This window comes from Danio aesculapii, chromosome 5, assembly GCF_903798145.1.
Source record: "Danio aesculapii chromosome 5, fDanAes4.1, whole genome shotgun sequence".
Lineage (NCBI taxonomy): Eukaryota > Metazoa > Chordata > Actinopteri > Cypriniformes > Danionidae > Danio > Danio aesculapii.
In genome coordinates this window covers 51,771,416-51,796,698 of record NC_079439.1, presented here as the reverse complement: position 1 = coordinate 51,796,698, position 25,283 = coordinate 51,771,416, and the positions used below count along the sequence as shown (strand labels likewise).

General features: G+C 36.7%; 2 protein-coding genes across 2 annotated transcripts in view; both read right to left on the bottom strand.

The window, feature by feature from the left end:
* Positions 1-21,773, bottom strand: part of arhgef15a (Rho guanine nucleotide exchange factor (GEF) 15) — a 76,352-nt gene extending 54,579 nt beyond the window's left edge. The window contains 7 exon segments of the mRNA XM_056458459.1: positions 7,722-7,882; positions 7,981-8,228; positions 12,262-12,326; positions 19,499-19,547; positions 19,816-20,547; positions 21,175-21,573; positions 21,685-21,773. Of these exon segments, the coding sequence (XP_056314434.1) occupies positions 7,722-7,882; positions 7,981-8,228; positions 12,262-12,326; positions 19,499-19,547; positions 19,816-20,547; positions 21,175-21,565 (1,646 nt within the window). The 5' untranslated portion in view covers positions 21,566-21,573; positions 21,685-21,773.
* Positions 21,774-22,708: 935 nt separating this feature from the next.
* Positions 22,709-25,283, bottom strand: part of grk1b (G protein-coupled receptor kinase 1 b) — a 28,516-nt gene continuing 25,941 nt past the window's right edge. The window contains exon 7 of the mRNA XM_056457035.1: positions 22,709-22,992. Within this exon, the coding sequence (XP_056313010.1) occupies positions 22,709-22,992 (284 nt within the window). The remainder of the gene's footprint in view (positions 22,993-25,283) is intronic.

Here is a 25,283-nt window from a genome sequence, read left to right as displayed (position 1 = left end):
ATTAAAATAATTGTCTTCAGAAGTTTCTGAACCTGTTCTTAACATTTTGAATCCATCCCTACTTTTAGGATATGTTCCTAAAACTAGCTGTCTTTAAGCCTCTTATTACAAAACCACAGCTTTATCCCAGAGAATTAGTAAATTATACACCCATTTTAAACCTGCATTTTCTATCAAAGTGTAGGAACTCAGCCATATTCTAAGCGGAGTTAAACCCAGCAGTCATGGAAGCCTCATTGCGCCCCCCTTCGTCTCCTTCTTAATTAAGTATCGCCCAGAGCTTAATTCCAATATACACTCTCCTTACACCTTTATAAGACAAAGGACGGGTTGTAACCATGGGTTAATAAGTAATGGCCCATTGGGAAAATCTGGCCATTTGGCCCCTCACATGACTACATTAATTAACTTGCACCCAAAAGAAGAAAGACACATGTGTGTCTCTTCAGGCGCGTGATCCTCCTCCTCCCCTCTTGCTGTCGCAGGGAGAGAACATCCTATTGTTTCGGTACAAAAAGCCTGCACGATTTTTGGACATTTCACGTTTAAAAGTGTGTTTGCTTTAATGTTTTATTGCTAATAGTTGTGTATGTTTTACTACGTATGTAAGCAAGTATATTCACTATAAGGGTGCATGTAAATGAAACGTAGCGTGTGTAACGCATGTAATTAACTGTATTTGATAAAGGCCGTGATGTTTGATGTCAAACTAAAGCTATAAGGCTTAAGAGAACATTGGTTTAAATTATAAAACTGTATCTGCAAATAGTAGTTACTTACAGAGCTTTATTGAGTTTTGATAACAGTAAGTGAAGTTTTATTCCACGGGTCTCCCCCTCCCTGTCGGAGACAACAAGGAAAAAGAGGGAGGGTAGTCTCGCGCAGTAGCCACAGAGTGGGCTGGTCTAAACTCTGGCCACTATAAAACTTCAACGAGGTGAAAGTTCAACGGCTTTCGCTGGCTTCACGAGGGGTTTCTACGCACAAACTTTACGTTGCACGCTTCCTGTCTTTTCAACACGCCTGCCAGACATCACTCTTGGAAAAACTAAACGTGTAAAGCCTGCGTCTGTCTGCCGTTACATCACGACGGCAACGAGAACCCGTTCACAGGAGCTCAAGCTGCTGCTGTGTACGTTCGCGACTCGCATGAACTCAGTCTGACCCTGTTCTGCTCGTATAACCGATTTCCTGTGAACACTCGGACGCAGCCCCATCCAGCAGTAGGGTCTGTCATTCAACTTCTCAGAACTCTTACTTCCTAAGTCTCGTAATTCTGCCGGAGCAGGGACTGGAGGAATTCCCATTCAACAAACTTCCCGCGTGCTGACGTCAAACTTCGTCTCCGAGACAGGGAGTCCCACGCTCCAGGAGACGAAGAAAAACGCTCTCCAACAAAGGACATCCCAGCCACGTCAATGTGCTGCAACCAATCAGCTTTGCCAGTGTTTCCCTCAACCAGCTGACGAGTGTAAATGGTCATCAAAACACAAGTACCACAAACAACTTTCACTCCTTGGTGAAGCTGGTTTTAAATTTAAGCAGTAAACCTTAGTCAGATTCTCTGCTTGGTGGTTTTCTCAGGTTGCAATGCTAAGAACTTAGCAAGTGCGAGACGTTTGAGACTCTTTGTTGTTCATCCTCAGTCATTCACTCATTCCAGAATTGCATGTGTGTGTATCTGTATGTTTGTCTGTGTTACGTAGTGTACTGTGTGTGTAGCTTAATAAACTTGTGTTTCATTTTAAGATCCTTGTCGGAGTTGTATGTGTTTCAAAGTTACTGCCTCAGCTATATGGTCTTGCTACCTCGCTTGTTTAAATACTGAAATCCTGTTTTATATTATTATTGTTGGCCACGTAATAATATAACATAGATTTACTAAAGCTAAAATCACGCTGCTTACTTCTATTAGGGTGGACCAATAGATGACGTAAGTGTACGTGTTAACCTGTTTCTGACTGTGAGTCAGTCATTTGAATCTTCTGATTCGAACCCCAGAGAATTAATTTGAATTAATTCAAATTTATGAGCTAATTCTTAGAGTACCGGACATATTACATGGTCCAGGCACTACTAAAGATACTAGAAAAAGTCATATCTATTCAACTATCTTCCTTCAGTACTTGGTCCCTTACTTTTCACACTATATATGCTACTGCTAGGCGTTATCTTCAAAAAATATGGGGTTAGCCACTGTTATGCTGATGATGCACAATTTTATATCTCCTCTCAACCTGGTAATTTGTATGAATTTACAAAAATAACGGGTTGTATAGCTTATATAAAAAAATGGATGACTAATAACTTCTTATTACTAAATTCAGATAAAACTGAGGTCTTGCTTATTGGACCCAAAAACCTCAACACAGAAACCTAGAACACTGTCTAACCCTTGATTGATTCTCAGTTCAGTCCTCATCTTCAGTCAATAATTTGGGGGTGATTTTGATAGCAACCTGTCATTTGAAGGCCAGATTTTAAGCATCTGTAAAGCTGCATTATTTCATCTTAAAAATGTTGCCATACTTCGAGATATGCAATGAATGACTAATGCGAAAAAGCTTATTCATGCTTTCCTGACCTCTCGGTTAGACTTATGTAATGCGTTACTAGGCAGTTGCCCTCTTGCCCTAATTAACAAACTTCAGCTAGTTTAAATTTCGGCCGCTAGAGTGCTATACTGCTCCTTTAACAGACATTTAACTGACTATAAGAAATTCAATTAAATTCAATTCACCTTTATTTGTATAGCGCTTATACAATGTAGATTGTGTCAAAGCAGCTTCACATAAAAGGTCATAGTAAATAGGAACAGTGTAGTTCAGTTTGTAGTGTTTAAGTTCACTTCAGTTTAGCACAGTTCAGTGTGGTTTAATAATCACTACTGAGAGTTCAAATACTGAAGAGCAAATCCAACGATGCGCAGCTCTATAGATCCTGAACCATGCAAGCTAGTGGCGACAGCGTAGAGGGAAAAAAACTTCACTAAATAGCGAAAGTGAAGAAAAAAAACCTTGAGAGAAACCAGGCTCAGTTGGGCACGACCATTTTAATTTCTCCGCTGGCCAAACGTCTTGTGCAAAGCTGCAGTCTCAGTGGCGGAGGCTGGAAGCTGGCCTCAGCGAAGACTCGTCTGTCTCTGGAGCGTCACAGGAATCAGTCTCATGTTCTCCACTCCTCCATGACCACCACAGTAGCTGCTCAGGATACGGCCTGGTCCAGGATATGGAAACCTTGGGATCATCTCGTCGTCATCGTTAAAACTTTGCAGGTACATGTCAATTTACACTAACCATAATCCTAACCCCAACCTAACAGTCTACTTAATCTATTGACAATTAGTTGGCATGTAGATGCAATGTAACTTAAATTCAACGAGCAGACCATCAAAATAAAATGTGACCAAGAAATATAATCATATTACTCCCGTTCTTTCATCATTACATTGGCTCCTAATTAAATATCGTATAAATTTAAAAATATTATTGACTACCTACAAAGTCCTGAACGACTTAGCTCCCCAGTATTTGAGGGAACTCCTGGTGTATTATAGCCCCTCACGTTCACTGCGCTCAATTAATTCTGAACAATTGATTATTTCCAGAATATCAAAATCAACTGTAGGCGGTAGATCTTTCTCATGTCTGGCACCAAACCTCTGGAACAGCCTTTCTAGCACAGTTCGAGAAGCAGACATACTCAGTTAGTTTAATCTAGTTTAAACTAGATTAAAGACACATCTCTTTGCATTAGCATACACATAAAACACAAAATGCTTTTGAAATCCAAATCCTCTAAATGATTGTTAGTCTGCATTATTTATGGCAACCGGAGCTGGAAACACTTCCTAAAAGACATTATAATTTGAACCTTATTGCTCTTTTGTAAGACTGTTTTTATTATTTCTGAGGTTTCCATAATCCTGGACCAGGTCATATCCTGAGCAGCTGCTGTAGTGGTCATGGAGGAGTGGGGAGCATGAGACTGATTCCTGTAAGATCCCAGTGAGACGAGTCTTTCACATTGATCCTGAAGGGCCAGTCTGTACAACGGCCAGTGACCTCTTCCACCTGCAGCTTCTCCACGATGGATGTCCAGCATTCTTTAGCCTCCGGCGCCTAGACTGCAGCTCTGCACAAAAAGTTTGGCTAGAGGAGAAATGGTTGTGACCAACTGAGCCTGGTTTCTCTCAAGGTTTTTTCCTTCACTTTCGTCAATTGGTGAAGTTTGATCCTCGCCACTGGCTTGCATGGTTTGGGTCTTGTGGGGCTGCACATTGATGGATTTGCACTTCAGTGTTTGGACTGTCAGCGTGGTGCTTATCAAAAATCCAAGCCTAAATTTGGTGGCTTTTATTTCTAAATTTGTAGAGTAATCATTTTGCAAGACCTGTAAGGGTATTCTGCACAGGTAAAGTTTTATAGCAATTTAAAGTCCTTTGTTTTCTTTGTAACTCACTTACAACTTTTGATCACCTGATGGAGAGGGTACTGAAGGGCATTCTATGAAATCCATGTCTAATGTTTCGTCTGGCAAATGGAAAATCATTCCATTCTGCAACCTTGGCCTTGAGAATGTCGCTGAAGAGAATCGGGTCAGCAGGAATAAAGTTACATCCTGAGAAGTGTTGGTTTTTGAGCAGAGAAGTGACATTATAAGGTCCTTTAATTGGTAATTGGTGGTGAGGGAACAAGCACATAAGTTGCCCATGGATGTGATGAAGTAGCTGCTTACTTTAACAAGCAAGGCTGGGAAAAGATATTGTGTTACACTAAAAGATGTCCTTCTTCACGCATTTCAGGTATTGTTTTTGTAATCAGTATTTCACTCTACAGTCCAGCCATGCTTTATCACAGTAGCTAATGACTTTAAGGAGTGAGTTTGTGTCAGTGACAGGGGAGAGCAGATTAATTTCATCTTTATTTCTACAGTGCTTTTTACAGTGTAGATTGTGTCAAAAAATCATAAAAAGCCACGACAATATTTTAGATAGTAAATTGTGCTCCCTGTGGATATGCAAGAAGCATTGTGTGGCATGGTAGGGCCCGGTCCCTTTGGAGTGATGAAAACTCTTCATTGTTTACAGTGGACTTCTACTGTGGACAGATGGGGCATGATGTGAAACATATCTGCCAGCGTCACAATCTGCGTACAGCCCAAATGGACAAACATTTGATTTTGGACACACATCTGCCACTGGTCCTAACAGTCTGAATATGCTAAATAGGTCTAGGACCATTTGGATTCTATTGATGCACATGACATTTGATGAGTGTAGGGATTTAGCAAAAGAGAGTTTATAACCTGTGTGCCAAGGGATGTCACTTCAGGGTTGATGAGCTAGTTTGAGTTTAGAGTCCAGTTAGGAATACAGGGAGAAAGCCCAAGATAGACAGCCACTGGGTGGGGCCAATAACAATACTGGAGAAGCTGGGGTATACACAGAGTTGGGCAAGTTACTTCCAAAATGTAATATGTTATATATTACTAGTTACTGTCATTTTATTGTAATTAATTACATTAAATTACATTATTGTTAGTTACATTTGTCTCTGAAATGTAATGTTACACTACTTTTCTACTACTTTTAGGTTACTTTCACCAAAAAAAAAAAAAAAAAAAACAGAAATATGACCACAATTCCAAAAATTTTGTGTTTAATTGTAATAAAATATTTGTTCCCACAAGAAGTCTGACAATATTACATATTTTGTTTTAAATATTAAAATAAAATAAAACATAAAAGGTTAAAATGTTATAATCTAAAATCATTATACTGAACCTTTTTCAGCAGGAGATACACTTTTAATTTGTTTTTATGTCACTAGAAAGCAGGCGCCATGTTAAAAGAAATATTTTACCCGAGTTCTTACTCACTGTTTTTTGTCTTTCAAATGTTTTCAAACTAAATGGCAGAATTGTCAGTTTTAGGTGATCTATCCCTTGAGGCTGTCATGTCAACGATACACAATGCACAATACGGCATATTCATCAATAAAATTACCATTTCTAAGGAACATTATCAGACTTTATTTCAGGTTTATTTTTCTGTAATTTGTGTAGATTTAACAATCATTCATGACTGGATTCGCAAAGTAGTAGATTGCAGTGCACATGTGTGTCTAACAAACAGAAACATATTTTGTTACATGAATAATTATGATGAAAAACAGATTGGATACACTTTTATACTTAATATTCTAACTGTTTCACATACTGATTATTTATTTTTTCAGTGACAGCAAATGGCATATTATTTCTATAAGAGTACAGATATGGCTTAGTCTGTTTAATAATAACTATATAATGTTGGCTTACATATTATTGCAGGGTTGGATGGATTTTGCTAATAAGCTTTCTAAAATCCGACAATACATTAAACTCCAGCAAAAGTACATTTATCCACAGATTGTTTTTCTCTGGTGTGTGTAGTGTGAATGTCTCGCGCTGTTGTTACATTCTTGAAAATAACATTATTTAGTGCATGTTTTAAAATGTTTGGCAACCTGGGTTACTGAGACTGCAGCAAGTAATATTGCCTCAAAAATAATTAGTAGTGAATTATACTGAGTTACTGCAAAAAAGTAATATACTACAGAAATCACATTATTGTTTATGAATATGTAACCTTATATTAAATTCATTATTTTTATTTATATTTTGTTAATTAATATTTAAATGTAAAAATGTTATTAAATCTACTTAGAAAGATGTGTTAGTTGAGAAGGTTATTTTTGGGCTCTGGCTCCTTTAATGGGGCCAACAAGAGAGTGATGGGAAAAAGGGAAATGGAAAAAAGTTGCAATGCTGTTGTAATGCTGTTGTCGATGCTCCAGATTAAAGGAAAAAGAAATGAATGATCAGTAAACCATATTTATTATTTATGATACCCACGTTGAAGAGGCTGTTGTGTAAACAGCAAAAAATAAGGGTTACAAATACACATTAGCGGTTATTAGGGTTATGGTTCAGTATGGGTACAGAACAACAGGAGTAAGCAACAAATCTCCAGCACTTTTTTTTTTCTTTTGATCAGGCAGTGTTTTTTGCAAGCAGCTACAAAAACTGAAGAGCTTCTTGTAATGCAAAAGTACAAAATGAATAATGAAAATATAAAACTTTATATTTAAAAAAACTGTATTAAACTTTCAAAGATTAAGCTCAGCCCTTTCCTAAAACAATAGTAAAACAATGCTAGCAGTGTGTCTATCATAACAGAGGGTACAGGGACAATAACTTATCAGTATTATGTGTGTGTAGAGAAGGCACTTACTCACAGACTGACTTACATGCTCACAAGATGAGAGAGTATACTGTGTGGGTGTGTATGTATATATATATATATATATATATATATATAAGAATTTGCAGTAATGCTATCTTGATGGTCTATTTGAGTATTAGTAGACTGTCTACTTAATATCTCTTAATACTGCTCCTTCAACAGACATTTAATTGACTATAAGAAACTTAGCAAGTACATGTCAATTTACACTAACCCTACCTACACTAACCCTACCAACCTAAAAGTCTACTTATCATCTAATGAGAATTAGTTGGCATGTAGATGCAATGTAACTTACATTCAACAAACGGACCATCAAAATAAAATGTGACCAAATTTCCATTTGAACTGACATCAGAGTAAAAAGGTGAAAAGTGAAGTTTCCATGTATTTCATCTATAATCCTAATGCATTTATCTTTTAATCTACTCACCTCTCGCTAACTTCATAGACCTGCAGGAGGTTGGAGAACAGGACTTTCCTATCATGAATGACCAGAGTTTCATTGAGTTCCCGTGACCCTAGGAAATGATCCTTTAGAACCCGCAGGGAGCGCAGGTAGGAGGCTTCAGAGGTGAGCACTTCAAACATGCTCTAAAAACAAATTTAAAGATTAAATGTATGTAATAACTAAAGTTGAACTTTGCAACAAAAATGTGAAGTTACTTCTTGTAAGGGAAAACTTCTCTCACTTCTTGTCTCTGTTTTTCAGTGCGAGTGAGCTTGTGCAACATTCCACTTTCCTTCACCACTGGTAAGTCCTGCCAGAGTGTAATTTCTTCAGGACCTCTTTTTGATTGGGTGCCAACCACTGCCAGGCTTCCAGGACCTCCAAGGCCCAGGGTTTCACTAACACTTCTCCTGTTGCAATCAGGACTATCAGTTTGGATCTGACTGGCTTCTTTCGAGAGCTTAGCCTGGTAGATTTGATATAGAGGTTCTGGGGATAACAAAATGTATTTGAGAATGTTTGGTCATTTATTAAACCTAATGTACATTAAACATAAGCATCAGGAGTGTAACGATCTTCAAACCACAATTTGTTATTTCTGACTAATCTGCTCTATCAAATTTTTGTCATTTATAAATTTTAGTTTACCCAGATCAGCTGACAGCACTAAACAGAAACATGTAAAGATGGTGTATAATATATATAAGTTAAAAAAAAATGTTGAAGGCAAGTTAATAAAATTATTAAGTTTAATTATTGCTATTATTAACTCAAAAGTTAATCAATCAAATCATTGTTCAGTTTTGGCTATTGTTCAGTATTGATATTGACAATGTACCCACTAATGCAGAAGGATGAGACAGGGAAAGATGTTGATGAGGCTTTTGCAAGCAGAACTTTGCACAAAGCTGAAAAGCCATACTCAACACCCGAGAAGGAGTGTTTGGGAGTGATTTGGGCTTTGGAACATTTTAGACCTTACATTGAAGGCCTTCACATAACCGTTTATACAGACCACAACAGCCTTTGGTGGTTGATGAATCGTTCAAATCCATCTGGACAACTGGCGAGATTACAGATGAGATTACAGATGTTCTTTCATGCAACGCACTGCAACATAGTGCTGGGCCCATTGACATTCTTCCGAAGCACACAGTGATAGGAGGTTTGGATCTACGCAGTCTCTCCTCAGTCATGATAACTGACAAAGAGCAATTGAAAATATTACAAAGAGATATCCCAGTGATCAGTAATCTCATTCAAAAAGTTGAAGGAGGTGGCTCAGATGAGGAACATGTTGTTAAAAACAGTATGCTCTTTTTTTATGATCCCAAAGTATCCTGCAGGTTGCATCCTTTGAAGCAGCTTTTGTTTGTCCTGACGGTTCTTCGGTCCACTGTGCTCAAATACTATCATTACCATCCTATTGCTGGCCATCTCTGGAACAAAAACTCTTTCCAGGCTAAAGCAGGGGTACTTTTGATGAAAAAAATGGCAACGGATACAAAACAATACGGCTTTTCATGTCCCGTGTGCCAATTAACCAGATTACTGATGTCCATGTAAACAGTCAGTGACTACATTTACATGGACATCAGTAATAAAATTATTTGCCTTAATCTGAAAAAGACAGTAATAGGATTAAGGTGTTTACATGAGTTGCTTTTTGAATGTTTCTTTCAAAATACCGTTTTACATGTTATAGCACATAGATAGATTAACGTCATTGCGTCACCATGCTATCCACGTTTTCTCTGGGGTTTCATGTAATTTCAGGTGTTTCATTTTTAATTTTTCAATTTAACTGCAGTTTGGCACTTTCACCTTCATTCAGGAACATTTTATTCATGCCCTTGTGACAAATATTGCATGCAAGTATGAACAGCTGGAATTTTAATGGGATTTGATACCGTGCGCCATATGTGAAAAAAACTGTCTGTGGTCCTACTTACTCGATAGGTGCAGAAAGTAGTGTCAAACAGCTATCTGTATAGCCCTATGCTGTCGCAAAATGTGGCAAAAAATCCTACACCACAGTAATAGTTTGATTACATGAGTTTTACATGTCTGTACTGCACTTCAATAATGCTAAAATAGGCATACCCCACATCTTAATTTGATTTCTGTTTAGTTCGATTATGACTTTAGCCTGATTAAGGTAATCAAAAATCGCTGTTTACATGGTAGACTCTTAATCAGAGTATTGTTTTAATTGTATTAAAATTGGATTATAGGTGTCCATGTAAACATACTCAATGAGTGTTGTGTTTTGCATTTGCGAAACGTATTTCTTGAATATGTATTTTTATTTATTGCACGTGAATTGTTTTTATTAATATATATAAATATTTTGTGCACATAAATTGGTTTTTATGCATGTGAATTTGGCTATGCATGTGTATATCATGTCTTTTGCGTGAATTAATTTAGAGACTTATCAGACTCCATATTATGGGTGTTTCCCAGTGCTAGGTTGCAGGTGGAAGGGCATCCACCACATAAAACAGGTGTCAAACTGATTTCCTATAAGGCCACAGATCTGCACAGATTAGTTCCAACCCTAAGTAAATACAGCTCATCAAACTGATTGCTTTAGGCTTGTTGGATACCTACACATAGGTGTGTTGAAGCAGGGCTGGAACTAAACTCTGCAGGGCTGCAGAACATATGTAAAACATATGCCAGAGTAATTGGCAGTTAATTTCTTGTGGCGACCCCTGATAAATCAGGGACTAAGCCGAAGGATTGTGAGTGAATGACTTTTCTGTACCACTGCAATTTGGAATATGGTTTTTGGGTACATTATGATTAGGATTAAGTTAGAATTAAAATGATTGCTGCTTAACATTTTAAAATCCATAATCGCTGCAAGAAAGATCAGATAAAATGTGTTTTGTTCACATTGTTTAATGTGCATTTTGAAATGGAAATGCCTATATATAGCTAGTTTATATTTCAAGAAAGTTTATACATTCGTTTGAGATGGTTTTGACTTTGTGGTGCAAAAGAGATAATGGTATTACAAATAATGTTAGCTCGAACGGTGTCTGCTAAATAAATTCTGACATAGAAAACATGAAACCAATATGACTAATTGATTGTTTCCATAGACGGAGGGTGAACAAACTCCAGTGTAAGGCTAATATATGCGCTGTCCTTTAATGTCCTTTAATCCTTGACCAGCAAATCAAATAGTCCACTGGCCAGCACTTTTGGTTTCGTTTTCAGAGCAGCTGCTAACTCCAGTAATAAACAGCGCTCATTAGTGCAACGTGCGGGGTTGGACAGTTTCATTTTTGTGGGGTGGGGGACTTTAAATTTGATTGACAAACTTACAATAGCTAAAGTGTTTCGTTAATCATCAACATTAAATTGCATTCATATTGCACCTTACACCCGTTACATGTTTTAAATGCATTTTTTTTCTTTGCTGCTATCTTCATGGTCTCTGGCCAGGGGGAGGCTAGGCTGCTAACTCCAGTAATAAACAGCGCTCATCAGTGCAACGTACAGGGTTGGACAGTTTTATTTTTGTGGGGTGGAGGACTTTAAATTTGATTGACAAACTTACAATAGCTAAAGTGTTGCGTTAATCATTAACATTAAATTACATTCATATTAAGCCTTACACCCGTTCCATGTTTTCAATGCATTTTTTTTTCTTTGCTGCTATCTTCGTGGTCTCTGGCCAGGGGGAGGCTAAGCCTTCCCCAGCCTTACACACGCTCCGCCTATGATTGTTTCCACAAATGCTGTCTTTCTTTTACAATAGCCTACCACTGTTAGCCACTCAAAAAACTAGATAAAACACACATATTTTCACAAACACTGAAAAGATAATGGTGAAATTAGAATGGAAACCCTAGCTTTAGACAAGTAGGCATTTTAATAAATCCCAACAGCAGCCGCTTTATATATATATATATACATACAGTTGAAATCAGAATTTTAGCCCCCCTGAATTATTAGCCCTCCTGTTCATTTTTTTCCCCAATTTCTTTTTAAAGGAGAGATTTTTTTCAAGACATTTCCAATCATAATAGTTTTAATAACTCGTTTCTAATAACTGATTTATTTTATCTTTGCCATGATGACAGTAAATAATATTTTAATAGATATTTTTCAAGACACTTCTATACAGCTTATAGTGACAAGCTTAACTAGGCTAATTAGGTTAACTAGGCAGGTTAGGGTAATTAGGCAAGTTATTGTATAACGATGGTTTGTTTTGACAGTTGAAAAAAAATAGCTTAATGCATGAAAATCATCAAATTCGCTTAAAAATTAGAAACTGCTTTATTCTAGCCATATAAGACTTTGCCAAGAAGAAAAAATATTATCAGACATACGGTGAAAATCTCCTTGCTCTGTTAAACATCATTTGGGAAATATCTAAAAAAGAAAAAATTAATTCAAAGGGGGGCTAATAATTCTGACTTTAACTGTATATACACACCTCTGACATATATAATATTGCATGCTTGGTTAAGAAAGTCACCGCTCACCACTGAAAGAATCTCACCATAGTCACTGTTTGGCTCCCAGTCACTGGAGATCCTCCGTGGGCTTCCTGTATTGTCAGACAGCCTGTATGAAAGCCACAATTATTACACCTGATATCACATTCCTAGATTTAACAGATTGTAATGGCCTGAGTGTTTGCCCCTTTAACAATACTGTTCAGAGTTTCCCCTGCAATCTATTGCACTTTCTTTCTTAGTAAAGAAAAAAAAACACACACACAGACTTTCTGCAAGTGATGTGTGACAAGTATGTCTTCTAAAGCAATAGGTCACAAGGTAAGATTTTATTTTTAAGACAAAAAAAGTGAATTTTTGATAAAAAATTATTTTATTTTTTATTAAACTTTTTGGCCAGAAGTCAGAACAGATAGCAAACGCAAATGACCTTGATGTAGTAACCAGCAGTATGGATGCCATCTTTACTAGCACTTTAAATACTGTGGCACCCATCAAACTAAAAAAGACTAGAGAGAATAAAACTACACCATGGTATAATAGTCATACCCGCGCTCTCAAAACAGCAACCCGTGCCCTGGAACGTAAATGGAAAAAAACTAATTTAGAAGTCTTTAGAATTGCATACAAAGACAGTATGTCCAGCTATAGGAGGGCTTTAAATCTGCCAGGGCTGAGCACCTCCGCAAACTGATAGAAAATAATCAAAACAATCCTAGATTCTTATTTAACACCATCGCTAAATTAACAAATAATCGGTCATCTTTGAAACAAAACGTTCCACCGCAAATTAGTAGTGATGACTTCATGAATTTTTTCAGTGATAAAATAGAAGGCTTTAGACAGAAAATAGGAGATATTAAACTTTCTGCACCGCCTTATACTTCAGATCCAGTAAACACGCCTCTGAATCTAAATAACCTACAGTGCTTTAAAATCATAGAACAGGAAGAGCTAGACAAAATTATAAATAGCTCTAAATCAGCTACGTGTATATTGGACCCAATTCCAACAAAGTTACTGAAAGAATTGCTACCTGTTATAGGAGAACCTCTTCTTAACATTATCAACTCTTCTTTATCTTTAGGCCATGTTCCAAATCCCTACAAGTTAGCTGTTATTAAACCTATTATTAAGAAACCACAACTGGAACCCAGCAACTTAGCTAATTATAGGCCTATTTCAAACCTTCCATTTATATCTAAAATACTAGAAAAAGTTGTTTCTGCTCAATTATGCTCCTTTCTGCAGACCAACAATGTTTTTGAAGTGTTTCAGTCAGGTTTCAGAGCTCATCACAGTACAGAAACTGCATTAGTGAAAATAACCAACGATTTACTCTTAGCTGCTGACCAAGGGTGCATCTCGCTATTAGTTCTACTCGATCTTAGTGCGGCATTTGACACCATTGACCATGGTATCCTTATTAATCGCTTAAAGTCTACAGGTGTCCAAGGACAGGCCCTACAATGGTTTAAGTCATACTTATCTGACCGTTACCAGTTTGTAAATATAAATGGACAGCCTTCACAAATCAGCCCAGTAAAATACGGGGTGCCTCAAGGATCAGTTTTAGGCCCTTTACTGTTTACAATATACATGCTACCCCTGGGAGACATTATTAGAAGACATGGGATCAGCTTTCACTGCTATGCAGATGATACTCAATTATATATTTCAACTAAACCTGACGAGACGTCTAATCTGTCCAAGCTAACTGAGTGTATTAAAGATGTTAAAGACTGGATGACCAACAATTATCTTCTCTTAAACTCAGACAAAACAGAATTATTACTTATTGGGCCTAAATCCTGTACACAGCAGATCTCACAACTCGATCTACAATTAGAGGGATACAAAGTTAGCGTTAGTTCTACTATAAAAGATCTGGGTGTCATATTAGACAGCAATTTAACTTTTAAAAATCATATTTCCCATGTCACAAAAACTGCTTTCTTTCATCTGAGAAATATAGCTAAGTTACGAAGTATGCTATCCATCTCAGATGCAGAAAAGCTAGTCCATGCTTTTATGACTTCTAGGCTGGACTACTGTAATGCTCTGTTTGCTGGCTGCCCAGCATCCTCTATTAACAAACTTCAATTAGTACAAAATGCAGCTGCCAGAGTTCTAACCAGGTCTAGAAAATTTGATCACATCACCCCAATGTTATCCTCCTTACACTGGCTGCCTGTTAAGTTTCGTATTGAATTTAAAATATTGCTTCTTACATATAAAGCTCTAAATAATCTAGCTCCTGCTTATCTAACCAATCTTCTGTCTCGCTACAATCCAACTCGCTCTTTAAGATCTCAAAACTCAGGACTTCTGGTAGTACCTAGAATAGCAAAGTCGAGTAAAGGAGGTCGAGCCTTCTCATTTATAGCTCCTAAACTCTGGAATAGCCTTCCTGATAACGTCCGAGGCTCAGACACACTCTCCCAATTCAAAACTAGATTAAAGACCTATCTGTTCAGTAAAGCATACACTTAGTGCACCACTTAGGGGGCTTCCACACAGGTTATGCATCTTGCTGATATACACTGTGAACATCAGCTACGCTAATTACTTTCTTTATTCTCCATTTCCACCTGGGGATACTCTTCCCGAGGCCCTCAGACTATGCAGAGTCACTGATTCGATCCAAGACCAACGACGAGATGATCCCAAGGTTTCCATATCCTGGACCAGGCCGAATCCTGAGCAGCTACTGCGATGGTCATGGAAGAGTGGAGAACATGAGACTGTTTCCTATGACGCTCCAGAGACAGACGAGTCTTCGCTGAGGCCAGCTTCCAGCCTCCGCCACTGAGACTGCAGCTCTGCACAAGACGTTTGGCCAGCGGAGAAATTAAAATGGTCGTGCCCAACTGAGCCTGGTTTCTCTCAAGGTTTTTTTTCTTCACTTCCGCCTTTAGTGAAGTTTTTTTTCCCTCTCCGCTGTCGCCACTGGCTTGCATGGTTCAGGATCTGTAGAGCTGCGCATCGTTGGATTTGCTCTTCAATATTTGGACTCTCAGTAGTGATTATTAAACCACACTGAACTGAGCTAAACTGAACTGAACTTAAACACTACAAACTTAACTACACTGTTCCTATTTACTGTGACCTTTTATGTGAAGCTGCTTTGACACAATCTACATTGTATAAGCGCTATACAAATAAAGGTGAATTGAATTGAATTGAGATAGGCAGTATATGTATTGAAAATGTGTATTAAATTACTTTTGAGTATTTTGTAATTAGTATTTTCCTGGACCACAATAAAAGTAATCAGATGTATTTTAATTAAATACTTTGAAAAAGTGTATATTGTATTTAAAATACTTTTTCAAACACATATTTTTGTTCTCAACACAAGAACTTGGATTACTAAGCTTAATAGGACTACAAAATATAGTTTTCGCTAGATGTAAGTAGATTAAGTTGAGACGTTGAATCAGATCTGGGGGAAAAGGACATGATACCCTATATTTGTTGAAAACATACTGCATTGGGTAATTTGCTTTATGTTATGAAATGGAAGAATATAGCAACCTGTGCTGCTCTAAAACATGAGAACATCTCTATTTTTCATAGTTGTCGGCAAAAGAGCTTAAGGTATCCTCTTGCTTGTTTTTGACACAATAAACTCAAAGAAACTAAAAGTATCAATAATCGTCAAATGCACAACTGCAAAGCGATACATCATGCCAGTTTCAGGAGAGTAGCACCAAGCATCTCAGACTGGATGTTGTACCGGAGATTATATGAAGTTTAGGGTTAGTGTTTGAATGAATTAGGTATCTAGTGGCATGGCAAGTTAAATGATACACTTAAACTTCTGGTTTTGGTCTGCTGGACTGAAGCTACTGTACTGAAACTGCTGTACATATAGCACTGTGATTTTGCATTTGGGCATATCTTGCTCTGGCAGGGATGCATTATTCAATAAGCGATCAGTCCGTTATTCTGTTCTTTTCAACCATACTACAATAAATACAGTTAATTATGTTTCAGGTGAACATAAACAGTTAGGAAGTTAGAACAGTAAAGAGCATAAAGAAAAAACTAATTTGCAGATGTTTGATACACATATGATAAATATAAGCAAGGAAAGCCATGAAAATAATTTTGTATTGCTCATTTTTCATTTACAAAAAAAAAAAAAAAAAAAAAATCACAAAAAATTCTGCCTTTCATAGAAACAAAATTAATTAAAATTAGTAAGAAAACAAATTAATAAGTCAATGTTTTTCTCCAATACTGTACATGTTGGTCAAAACAGTGGCACAATTTTATTCAGTAATTTTTCAACTTACATTTGCACAGAATTCAGCTCCAAATCTTCTCATATGTTACCTGATGAAGTTGGAAGACTCCTGATAAGTGTTTACATTTTTTCTTACAGAATCTTAGATTTTATGGTTTCTCAGTCAATGTTGGTGCTCTTTCCTCTTCATTTCACCTACTTATTTTCAATAAGTTAGGGTATGGGGATGATCATGACAGAACCATACTTTTGTGACACATAGTGATGCATTTTTGTGTAGATTTTTATAATATTTGTTTTGAATCATTGTCATTACGGAAGATCCAGCCATGGCCCTTTGCAAGGCCCCTAGTATTTGCTGTAAATATTAATAGCATGATAGAATAGAATGATTTGATAGCATGACAGAATCTTCCATGCTGTGCTTTTTTAGAGCCCCTATTATGCATTATAAAAGGTCACATTTTTGGTTTGATGGGGTCTCCAACAACAGCCTGATGTGCATGCAAGGTCAAAAAAACATTTTTGTTGTGTAATGCTGCATTCAAAACAGACGGAGATGAAGCAGCAAACGCGAGTGATTTACATGTAAAATCAATTCAAATATGCGAACAGACATCCTGGGCGCAATATGCACGAATTAGGCAGCGTGCATTATGCAATACGTGCAAATGAAGACGAGCTGAGCATTTTGCATGTTTAATGTGCTAATCAGGAGCTTTCTCTTGTAGGGGCGTGATTATAACATAGCGCCTGTTGTTGGTGTCCTGGGGGAAATTCTCCTGCCGACACCTAACAACTCTTCATCAAACTGGGTTAGGCTCAAAAGCTCTAAAGCACCGCTGAAAGCTTCCATCAACCAGGTATAGTTTCTGCAGGAGTTTATGAACTCACAGAGCTGTGTGCACCTCTGATTGGATCTAGTACACTCAGACATGGCTCCAAACAAATCAACGCTGTTTATCAGCCATTCTAAAGCACATAAACACAGCTATTCTCTCAATAAAATCCATGTTAGCCATTTAGCAATGAAGCTAGAGTTACTGAATCCGTGTCTATTATGAAGTGAATTTGTTGTGTAAATTAAACGGATTTGATGCGAGAATGAAGCGCATCTGGTGTGAACACAGCATTATAAAATGCATTTATTTTTTACCAATTGATCCCAACAACTCTAATGATTTGTTCTGCGATTATTTTTTCCAAACACCTCCTTTGCGTGCTGCTAATCTGTGGTAAATGGTCCAATGACCCAGTCTGTTGTGACTGGTCAACTGTGTTCAGCGTGAGGTAGAAAGAAATGACCAACAAGCAGCCAACCATGGTGCAGAGTACATTATATGTGTGAGCCCAATGCAGGAATGCATTTAAGTAAGTGCAGTTAAACACCATCATATTGCTCTATTCTTAACTGGTAATCGTATTAACTATATAACCGCACAGTGGTATTAATAGATGCAACTATTTTAAAAATTACTGTTAAAATCTTTATAAGAACAGCTGATTGTGGCCATAGCAACGGCAATTGCTAGGGGATCTCAAGAAACGCATTTGAATTGGTAAAGGAAGCGGCACACATTGTGTTTTCCATAAAGATTCGATATGTGAATAGCCCCATAAAGATCTAACCAGAGAAATACAGTACAAGCTCTGTGGAGTAATTACAAGTTACAACACACAATTAAAGGTATATTTTGCAAGATAAATAGAAGGAGTCCATTTTTTGAGACTAATAATTTTAAACATGGTGCACTTTCAAACTCAAACCTCAGTTGGATGTTTTCATTCACTTAGAGCTGTCACACACTGCATGAAAGTTAATTAAAAAAAACTTAAGGGCTGTTTAACTATCTACCTACTGTAAAGAAAATAAAGAAAATTCTAGAAAACATTACAGATTGAGCAGTACCCTTAACTGCCGACACATGCGATACACTTTTATTCATTTGTGCAATAAAGCCATCGAGTCTGTTTTCTTTTTCTTTCTTTTTGTCTGACCATACAGTATAACAATATTGTTTGAAGATATAGTATGAAAATGGGACTAAATATTGTGGTGAAGTTAAATTATTTTATTCTTTTTCTTTCTTTCTTTCTTTCTTTCTTTCTTTCTTTCTTTCTTTCTTTCTTTCTTTCTTTCTTTCTCTTGTGTCTTTGTTTGTTTAAGGATTTCTGACCCCAAAACTCATATATGGAAACTCTTTACGGCAGATCTATAACTAACCCTAATTTGGCTGTATCTTATTTATATCAGTGGTCTAATGGTGGAAAATGACTTTTCAGTTTATCTACTTTGTTGAAGAATAATGTTTTGTGTTCCTCGCACATACTCCTGTGAAGTAGAAATCCATTGATAGACTTTTGTGTTTGGACTCACCCTTGTGTGCCATAGATTGTGAAAATATATTAAACTATTCCATATGAAATATGGTATTTCACTCGTAAGAATTTTTAGAGGTGCTGAAAATTTTGGCCAGAGTGTATTGGAGAAATGGTGTATTTATTTTGATATAATATGGTTTGTGATTTGTAATGGAATAATTTTTTGTGCATTTTTGTTCATATCTGGCAGTGAAAAAAAAAAACATTTCAGGTATTTATTTAAACTCTAAACATAGTTCTAGATCTAGTTGAAGTAGATAAAGATGAATATATTAAAAACAAAGAAAGAACTGGGATAGGGAGTCATAAGACCAAAGATACATGACAATAAACAACACAATTATCATATTTCAGTAACAGGTAGTCAATTTCTGTGTCACTTCCCATTTGGAACAATCCCTAACAATTGTGCATTAACAAAACAGCAACTATCAATACAATTTCATAATGAATTATCACACAATCTCAAAAAACATTTAGTGCTTTGCTTACAAAAAATTTAAAATGCTGTACAAGCAATAAATAAATAAATTATACAGTCAACTACATCCAACTGCAGGAAAAAATATACTTTGTAAAACTCTATGAAAAATTACAGCATAATCACTCAAGTTTTTAAAAACAACTCATTGACATTGTATACTTACTCTTCTTTGTCTACGGACTCCCAACCTTCTGCATTTTCATAACTCTCAGCTGGAAAACAAATATGAACTTTTCAGAAAACTAGACAAATGTCTAATTTACTCTTAATAAAGTATCTCAAAGCAGATATTTGCTCTGATTTTGGGAAGTATTATTTCCATATGTTCTCAGATGAACATTGGTGTTGGCTAAAATGTTATGCTTAGCAAAAAAAAAAATGTTTGTTGAATATTAAATTTATGAACAAACTTTCGAATGAAATGGATTTCTGTGCTGCACTTCAGTAAAAGGCAATATTTGTGAATTTTTCTTTGCTCACCTGTTGAACTCGGCAATCTTCTGGTCTTACAGGGGCTGATGTTTCTAATTGGTAGATAGCCTCCTCTAAGAGAGATCACACAGGCCAGTGATGGCTGAGAAGACCATTTTTCTGTTTTTTGTTTGCTTGTGGGGTGCAGAGGAGGCCGAGGAAGAGGTCGAGGGGGCACAGCTGGTGTGGTAAGTATATTGTCTTTTGATGGCAAAATATCTAAGTATACATTGGCGTCGGTGTGCTGAAGCTGTGCATATTGTTTGATATTTTGATACTTGGAGGACTGATAAGTCCTTGGAGGTAGAGGGGGTTTTGTGTGGTTTTGAACTGGCTCATCAGCATATAAAAATCTCTTTGATGCAAATTTTTGAGGGCTGTGGTGATATAGAAAGCTTTGGCAATTTATGCATGGCGGTAATGCTTGGGGTTTTGAATGGTGAGAGGTTTCATTCTCCAGCTTTCCAACTTCATTATTGGTTAGATGTAAAACACCCTCCTTTTTTTGAAGTTCAGTTTTCTGTCTTCCACTGTTTTGATGTCTATTACTCTTTTCACTAACTGTATCCAGGTAATTGTTCTCTTCCTGTAGAGGTACCCAGACCAGTTTCATACCAGGCCTTTGAAGGTGGCAAACGCAATGGCAGTGTTTCTCTTCTGACATAGTAGGTGGTGCTGTTGAGTCTTGATATTTTTCTGAGTTACCACTTACAGAGTTATTCACTTCACTGCCATCAGGAGCTAAGGGAAAGAATAGTGGCGTGCTTTATTAATTTTATGTCACAAGTCCAGACAAAACCTGCACTTTTTTCCACATTTTTTACTTATCTTTATGTTAGTAAAATAGTAATAGTAAAGTGTAATAAACAGAACTAAGAACTATACTCATTTTTATTCAGAATATGATCAAGTTAACAAAAATAATAATTGAGCATAACAGTAGATGTGTGACATTTGGGAATAACTGGTCAAATTTAACCAAAATGTATCTTGCATTTGAAAGATATTCATGCTCCTACCAGCCAGTAATGCTGTGAACAAAACATATTTATCATTTTGCAAATTTAGCTGCATTTTTACTGTTTTTTTAACTGATTTACAAACTAATAGATATGTGGTCTTTTTTATTTATTTTGGTTTAATATGTTTCAAAATATTTCAATGCCTATTTCAACAATTAGAATAATAAATAAATTATGATTACTCTAAACCTACAGCATGTATTATAAATTAATAACAGCTCTTTCATTTTGGGGAGGTCACAATAGCTGGGAACCAGCATCAGCTTTTCAGTTGTTTCATATGTTTAGACATATGCACTATAAAGCATAATCATGTTTGATACAGATTTCAGAAATTTCACTATACCTGAACGACCTGCATCCACTGCCAGTTGATGATTTATTTCATCTGCCATCAGTTTTTCCTCTAATTCTCTAAGTTCACTTTTCGTAACTGAGGATAAATCCAATGCCATGTCATCTGTTGAAGTAGGACATGGCACTCTAGCTTCAACTCCCAAATGCTTTTCATCTTGGCTTATATCTTTAGAATATCTTCTGTCTTTCCTCGTGTAGTTTAATGCCATTTGATTGTCCATTCCTGGTTCAAAGTTATGCAAAGCCTGAGCCACTCTGCTAGAAGAAGCAAATAGGCTTGTCTTGTGTAAAGTTTTAAGGTTTGGTTTTGGTGGGAGGATGGGTTTCTGTGGAATTTCAGGTTTTCCACTGGATATTTTATGAATTGACTTATCCATCATTTGTTGCTCTAAAAAAAGATTCACACATGCAGAAACACACTTATACACTTATTTTAAAATGCGTAATGCAACAACTATTGCAACAGAATGAAACAAAAGACAAAAAGAAGTTTATTTACCTTTTACTGAGCATTCAGGGTTGCCAAACTGTGAAATCCTACGCTGTGACCAAACCTATTCTGAATGCTGTTAATAATGTCACTTATAGTGGTTACTTCTCTTTTTAGATTTTGTCCTCTGGTCTTTCTCATGGCTAAGACGGAAGTAGATGACCATACCAAATGCACTGTTGTTCCTTACATAAAGTGATTTATTAGATGCGGGGCATAGGTTCCATTCAATTCTACATAATCATGTATTGATTTATATGTTAAATAGTATATAGTTTATAATTGTTTAGATTTGAAAAGGTAGTTCCTACTTTTTTGCTTACGTAAAGTACCCATAAAAAGTATTTGCTTCAGCTTTTAAGAACTGAAAACTCCCAGTTCAACATTTTAGTAAAGCAGCTCATCCCAGACTGACCATAAAGACCAAAAAGAGAAGACTCTATTTTCCTACATAAAAATATTTTATTGTTATTGACAAGATTATAAGATGATTTCTAACAACCAAATGTATCATAAACTCCAAAAATGCTATGTGTTTACAAACAGTGAACAGATGACCTTTGTAAATATCTTAAAAAATATATATTTAACTACACAAGTAAACAAGGATCTCACTTCCTCTATGACATCTAAGCTGATGTGTTAGTTTTCAGTTCCTTTATTTTAAATGTACTTGGTTTAATTCCTGTTTAAATAGCTATCAACCTCCACAACCAAACTTTATCTCATGTAACTTTTAATATATAAACATGTATTACAGTATCAGTAATGTTGCCTTACATACTATATAAAAATATAGAATTTTACAGAATGTTAAAATACCTGTGTGATTTGCTTACTGCTTAGTAATAGATTTAAGAAGCTCAAACAAGTGTTTCAAAACATACATATGGAGACCTTCTGAGTTAGATAATTGTTCTCTGTTACACATACTTTACATGAATATGTAATTCATTGCTTTGTTGTTCATCATGAATTATTTCCTGTGCACACATCACTTTCTTGTATGCTTTGTGTTTTGCTCCTTTCTTCTTTACAGTAGCACACATCCCCCTCCTTTCGCTTCCACAAAGTTGGGATCTAGATCATTCGGGAGTTTTCCATTTTGTCCCCAGATGTTAAGTTCTCCGAACACACCTGTCTCAATCATCTCCTCCTGCCATGGAATTGGTACATTCCCAGTTGCAAACTCACTGTAGAATTCGTCATCTTTGTTGTCAATCACTACACCTTTCACAGTGCTGAATGCACCCACATCATCAATGTCCTTGGCATATACCATTTTGGGATCAGGGACAAAAGGTGGAGGAAGCATACCTATGTAAAAAATAAGAAAAAAATATTTTTTAAGATGCCAATAATTTCTTCAAACTGTTAAATGTGTTTGATTTCAAGTGTTCTGAGACATTCGTTTAAGTCTAGAAAGGTACTAAAAACATCCTCAAAACAGCTCATGTGACTTCAGTGCTCACAATCAGAATAGTTTCAAAAAGTACACATATAGTAGAAACAAAAGGATACTTGTATCTTGATAATATGTAATCTGCTTTGAGGCTGTTTTTGCTACCTTTCTGGTCTGAAACATTGTTCCCCTTCACAAGGGAACTTCTACGTGTGTCTGTATAAACAGACTTTGGGAGTGCTTTAGACGACCAATCACTTCTGAAGATAAGAAAACGCGCCAATGAAACGCCAATTGAATTGGCGGAGCTTAGCTCCACAGCTGAAACTGATGAGCCAATTAGGGCTATATCAGTCGGCTGCTGGAGCTAGCTCATCAGAATTGTTGCTTCAGACCCGATCTGAGACTGATGAACCCTTCTGCTGAGCTGACTTCCAACGCTGAAGGAAGCATTCGAGCTGGGTTTCCCGTCCCCTTGGCATTTCGCTGGTGATCTAAAAGAGCAGTTTCTACAAAGTGCAGAATTCCCTAAGAGAGCACATGGTCATGTAGCGCGTCTTTTTAAAGATGTCGTTTTGACCGTGCGTTTCTGCATGCGGTGGTTTCCTTGCCCCGGATGACAGGCACGAGTACTGCGTCACATGCTTGGGGGTCCAACATGTTGATGCGGTGTTCGCGGACAGTTCTTGCCCGCATTGCGATGGCTTGACTGTTGCACAACTGAGGTCGCGGCGAGCTCTTTTATTAGGGCAAGTCACCCCTGCTGCTCCCTGCCAAGCGGTTAGCACTTGGGCAGGCATGAGGGTTACAGTGGGGGCTATTCCGTCGCCTTCGGGCCTGCGGACCCCTCGCCCCTCATCAGTGCGCTCTGTCTTTGCTTCGAGTGCGAGCGCTGGTTTAGCTACAAAGTTGAACTCTAGCTTGGCTCTATAAGGTTCATTCTGTGAGCCAATCAGCATTTTTAATGCACGCACGAGGACCATTCAGGATCAGCTTTCTTTGTCATTTCACCGGACTGCTCCATTGACAGCAGGAAACGACAGAAAGACAAAATCACACAAAATCAGAATCGACTAAATAATGCCACACCACACAAAATTGAGAAGTGTACAAATTTGATGATTTAGAAGCATTTCTTGACATTGAGATTCATTTATTCATTTATTTTCTTTTTGACTTAGTCCCTTTATTAATCTGGGGTTGCCACAGCGGAATAAACCGCCAACTTATCCGGCATATGTTTTATGCAGCGGACACCCTTCCAGCTGCAACCCATCACTGGGAAACACCCATACATACTTAATCACACACATACACTACGGCCAATTTTAGCTTATCCAATTCACCTGTACCACATGTCTTTGGACTTGTGGGGGAAACCAGAGCACCCGGAGAAAACCCACACGAACATGGGGAGAACATGAAAACTCCATATAGTAATGCCAACTGACCCAGCCAAGGCTCGAACAAGTGACCTTCTTGCTGTGAGGTTATCGTGCTACCCACTGCATCGCCGACATTGAGATGAAATATTAAATTTTACATTATTAAAAAAGAAATGAATATTTTAAAATGTATATATTAAATGTGAAAAATAATTATTTGTTTACATATAGTCAGTGAAACACTTTTCAGTGTTTATTAAACTTATTTGGTCATCGTCTGTTTCTTTTAAAATCTTTAAATTTAATATTAAGCCTTGAAGGGCAAATACTTTTTTTATTTTTGGTGGGCATATAATTCAATAAATATAATTCAATAATTCATATAACGCATAACATTTAAGAAATATTAACATATTAATTAGATAAAATTAACATCTGCACTGAAAAAAAATATTTAGCAATAATTTGAAAAGAAAACATATTCATCCTAAAACATGAAATAAATGTTACAGAAAGCAAAAATGTAACTTTTTCAAGCATCAACAAATTGTTACAACACCAACTTATATATATTTTTATTGTATTTCTTTATAAGTAATGCTTCAATGAACGATCTGCCAGATAGAACCTTATTATTCCAAGTGGAAAATTACTTTTCAGAATTAGAAAGTTCTATCTGTATTTACCGTGGTTATTTTACTCCAATTTGCAAGATGTAAGAGAACTTTGATAATTCACATTTAGAGAACCCTAAGGGTCTCTGTCATGTTAATGTATGAAAAAGAACTGTTACACACATGTTGTTTGGTATATAGAATGCA